Source organism: Rhinolophus hipposideros (assembly GCF_964194185.1).
Source record: "Rhinolophus hipposideros genome assembly, chromosome: 10".
NCBI classification, from domain to species: domain Eukaryota; kingdom Metazoa; phylum Chordata; class Mammalia; order Chiroptera; family Rhinolophidae; genus Rhinolophus; species Rhinolophus hipposideros.
Window position 1 is genome coordinate 45,289,309 of NC_138056.1, and position 5,435 is coordinate 45,294,743.

General features: G+C 31.8%; 1 protein-coding gene across 1 annotated transcript; it reads right to left on the reverse strand.

Moving 5' to 3' along the window:
* Positions 1 to 4,209: 4,209 nt before the first annotated feature.
* On the reverse strand, positions 4,210 to 5,145 carry LOC308503842 (olfactory receptor 52E2-like; the record flags this gene model as incomplete). Its single annotated transcript, XM_081063512.1, has 1 exon — positions 4,210 to 5,145. The coding sequence occupies one exon, from the start codon at positions 5,143 to 5,145 to the stop codon at positions 4,210 to 4,212; it is 936 nt and encodes a 311-aa protein (XP_080919638.1).
* Positions 5,146 to 5,435: the final 290 nt, after the last annotated feature.

Below are 5,435 nucleotides of genomic sequence, written 5' to 3' on the forward strand. Positions count from 1 at the left end.
GTACCACAGCTTCTTACCCAGTCGTCTACCGACGGGCATTTCGGTTGTTTCCATATCTTGGCTATTGTGTAAAGTGCTGCAATTAATTTTTAAAAAACATAAGATTGTAGAAATGACCAACAATTGAAAGCTGGCAGTGCAATAAGGTGACGTCCATTTGGATTAATAGTTCATTGCAATGTCATAATGGGATTGATACAATTTTAAAGTGAATGGGCAAAAATATTTTATTTATTTTCCTCTTCTGAATAAAAAAATCACCAGAAAGAAAACAGAAATGCGGGGTCACGAGAATACTACGTGAAGAAAATCCAAAGGGAACTGTTTTAAAAATTCCATGATGTTATACCACTTTTACCTCAGCAATCAACCTCAGTTTTATACTAATATCTAATTTTACTCATATAAGTTTTATTAAATAATACTGTCATTTTATTTATTTTGGAAAATTTTGTAAATGTATAAATAAAGCACCTATATATGGAAAAATCACTAATAACGTAAATGTTTTCACTGTATATTTGTACACATGATGCCTTTGAAAAAAATGGCGATTCTATTTTTCTTTTTTTCACTCAACAAAAAATAGTGAAACCACTCATTTAATTGTCCCCATTAGTACACATTTCCCCAATATTTTACAACTGTGAGCAGTACTAGGTATATGATATAAGTAAGTACATGTGTAATTATATGTAAATTTCTGTAAGTTTCCCATAAGCTTTGGTCTATAAGTGGGGCCATTTTTCTTATTACATTTGCATCTTCAGGATATCTATCAGTAAATATGTTCTTTGATATTACATATTTAATGAACAAATTATAATTAACGGAGAAGCCACCTAGAAATTAAGTCACTTGATGCATTGGGTATCATCTTATGTACTAAATGTTTATTCAACTTAAGATGATTAGTATAAGCCGGCAGTGGTAAATCCAATTCCTTTATTAATGGTGTGTTTACAAATAGTCATGAGACCTAATTCTGGACATGCTGTCATGAAAGGAAGATTTCAACTTTCCTGTTGAGAGAAATTTTTTTTTAGTTCTTAAAAGGCTGGAGAGAAACTGAAACTTTGATTGCATTGCAGCCCATTGAAACAACCAACTTTTTGGATCCTGCTCTTCTACTGGGTTTATGGTTACATGAAATAATATATTTTATTATAATGGAGTAAATTTATACCATGATTTTCTTTTATTTGCAACCTGAGACATCCTGTAAACATGTTTCTAAACATGTTTGTTTATAATTATAAACATGTTTAAAGCAATGATTGTAAACATGTTTAAGGATAATGATTATAAACATGTTTAGACAATTATTATATAACATTAAAATCACTTTTCACAAATAATCTTCTAATTTATATCCTATTTTATGCATCGATTATTTGAGATGGAAAGATGTCCTGTGCTCTCTCACTATTTTTAGAATTAAATAATTTACTCACATATTGATGCAATATAATATTCTTTATTACACTTTTTTGGTACACTTTTTAAAAATTTTTGGCAACGTTATAACTTACACTAATACATACATTTAATGTCAACTTTCTTGTGTTATACTATAACTAATAATAAGCATATAAGTTCTTTCTTTGATAGATTAATTTATAAACATGTATTGAGTAGCTGTGTGAGTCGGTAATATCAAATTTTTCATGGTGCAGGAGGAGAGAGGATTATAGGCAGTCATTGCAAGTTACTATATTATGTTCTAAGCAAGAAAAAATAAGCATAAGTGCACAGTAAACAAAGAAAAGTGTGTGTTACTCTAATTTGAAGGGTTTTAGAGAAATTGCCCTAGAACTTGCTGACATGTAGAAATTCACTCCCACGTGTACCAATGTTTTTCTTTCTCTGAAATAAGATGTTATTTGAATGGTAGATTTTAAAATTAAAATGCAAATGCCAGAAAATTGGTGTGGCATTTGTATTTAGAGAATGCGGAAGGAAGAGAAAGGTAGTAAGTCTTACAAAGTAGGTATTCTTGGATTGTAGAGAAGTTTATCAAGGAATAGACATATCTCTAGAAAATGAAGACCAAGAAGGACGTTAAGTTGATAGGAAAATGCAGCAAACATGCAAATATCATATGCTGGCCTCTAGAAATACTAAATAAAACCATAACAGCAGAGACAAAAAAGAAAATATCTAAGAGATATTTGTGAAATAAAATCAGCTGCTCTGGAAGACTGAGAGTGGATGCTGAAAAAGGTACTTCAGAGATAGGGTTATCACATAGTTGATGCAAGAAATTAGGATACAGAAAGCTAGGAAGAGGAACATAAGGTTAAGATTAAGAGACTATGATCTGAGGTGACAAAAAGATTGTTGAGATAACTTCTGTCATATTACACATAAAGGAAGAGAAAAATAAATAATGCAAATAATTACTTCCAAATAAAAAATTCCTGTTTGAAAGACTGAGGTAATGCTAAACATATATGTGAAAAAATATAAATGTGATTTGTGATGGACTTAGGAAAAATGAGCTTTTTCAATTTTCCTTAGATAAGAATTTCAAGACAATCACAATGTTTTTTATAAAATTTCAACAAGTTAGTTGTGTATTAGTATCTTGTGTGTATGTGTTATATATACATATATAATATACATATATAACATACATATATATAATCTTCAGATTATATTTAACACGTGTATATTAGTTATATCATATCAGCTTTAGGAAATTTTATATGAGGTTGATATTAAAATAAAAATCCATAAACATCTCTAATATAAACATTGCTGTCAATGGTAAGAATAAAAAACTAAACATAGTAACACAAATAATGATGATAATACTTATGACTAACAATTATTTTGTAACTACTATTAACAATATACAAGGCATTATACAATATACAGTGTATTAGATAATACTATAAAATATTATATAGTAATCTAGAAGCATTATATAATTAAGCCATCATGCTTTATCTGTGAAATAAAACTATGACTACATTTATTTAAAAAAGAAATTGAGGATTGTTGAAACATATGTTAAAGACAGAACTAGGACTGAACTCAAGTTCCACTTAACTGTTAAATTCATGAGAAGAATGGACAAAAAAATCAACAACTACAAAATGAGTGTAAGAATAAGTTGGAAAACAGAACTAGAAGTTGAAAGTAAGCAACCTCTCTAGACTGTAAGTGGTTCCTATATTTATGTTTACATCATAGTTTGGTCTATAAAAACCTAAATATATTTTTTGTGACACACTGTACATAAAAATTTATAATGGAGCTTTTTGCAGTCCCAATCATTTCCTCTCTTTTTGTGTACAAAATCAGTACTTAACCTACAACACAATTTTGAATGTTTACAATATTTATGATGCAATCAGAGCATATCATAATATAGTCCTCATAACAGAATTAGAATGATTGACTTCTGAAGATAGAGAAAAAAACAAAAAAGAAGGAGAGATCAGAGGGTGCTGCAAAGTAAGTCAAGGGAAGCAATTACAGAGAGGCTTGCGGATAAAAAGGGAGTGAGAATCATCAAAATAATCCACAAGAATAATATAGGGTAGCTAGTACACAAAAACTATGGCTAGTACACAAAAAAAATTACATTCTATAAATCTTACTTTAAGTCTACTGATACCAGTGACGAAAAATCACATATAAAAACTGATAGACCATCATTGCCATACAAATTAGATTTTAAAAAAACTTGACTTTAACTTTTTGAATGCATTAAAATACTTACAGAAGGGAGCCAAAATCAATAAACAATTCTGTCAAGAACATTTAATTTATTTAATTCAACATAACAGGACATTTCTCTGCTTAGGGTATATAGATAGATGATAGATAGATAGATAGATAGATAGATAGATAGATAGATAGATAGATAGACAGATAGATTATAGATGGATATATATATATATGGATTATATATATATGGCTTAAAATCTATATAAATCTAAAGGATTAAAATCAACCCGTTTGTGAATATTTATTCTTTATGATTACAAAATAAGAATTAAATGTAGTCAAAAACAGCATTATCAACTATCATTTATTGAGGTTCTGCCTACTACTTTCAAGTTGTCAGAACCTCTGCAAATATCATCTCTAATCTTTATAAACATATTTAACCCTATTTTAACATATAGATCTGAATGAACCTCAAATATTTTAAAAGAATTGCCAAATATATATATATTTCAATTCCTTTTCAATTCCTTATGTTTTTAATAGTATTTTCTTCGCACGGTCATATATCTGCTTGGTTCTGACTCCATATATGACAGGGTTTAGCATTGGTGGCACTATAACATAAAGATTGGCCAGAAGTATATGGATATAGCGGGGGACATTCTGGCCAAAGCAGTGTGTCATAAAGGAAAAGAGGGCTGGTATGTAGAAAGCAAGAATTACACAAACATGTGAACCACATGTGCTGAGAGATTTGAGGCGGGCTTCCTGGGAAGGACGACGGAAAACAGCATGGAGTATCTGAATATACGAAAGGGCAATGCCTATCATATCAGACAGTAGGACTAAAATAGTACACAAGCCATAGATGATATTGATCTTGATGCTGCCATAAGACAAACGAGCAAGACCCATGTGCTCACAGTAGGTATGGGGAACAACATGATTCCCACAGAAAGGCAATTGTAAAATGAGAAATACAAATGGAATAACAAAAATAAATGTCCTCAGTAATACACCAAGACCAATCATACAAACAACTTTGTTGGTAAGGATGGTGCTATATCGGAGTGGGTTGCAGATGGCCACATAACGGTCATAAGCCATGGCCAAGAGGACTGCTGACTCCATACCTGTGAAATTGTGGATGAAAAACATCTGAGTGAGACAGGCATCAAAGATTATCTCCCTGAGACCAAACCAGAAGATTCCCAGCATCTTAGGGATGGTGGCTGTGGAGAGACCCAAGTCAATGGTAGCCAACATGGCCAGGAAGTAGAACATAGGCTGGCGTAGGCTGCTTTCAGTCCGGATCACAAACAGAATAGTGAGATTCCCTATGAGTGCAATCATGTACACAGTACAAAAGGGAAAGCCAATCCAGATGTGGAACGTTTCCAGTCCTGGGATCCCCAGCAACAAGAAGGAATAAGGGTAAAAGTGGGTATCATTGGGAAGGGACATCGTTCCAGGTAATACATATGTCCATATTCCTTACTGAGGTGTGTTCACAAATCTGCAGGGCACCAGATAAAACGCTGCAGTGTTTTAAACCTAAAGAAAAATAACACGCAATTGTGACTATTGTCTCCTTCTGTTACTTCATACAGTTAGGAATGTACTGCAAAAAGACCAACCTGTGGTGAATTCTCAGTGAGAAAGTTTTGGAAGAAGTTGTGCAGTGACATCTTTACCCTGTATGTTATTTTTAAGTGTATAGTGACCTATTTTATGTAGGGGTTGCCGTTGCCTGC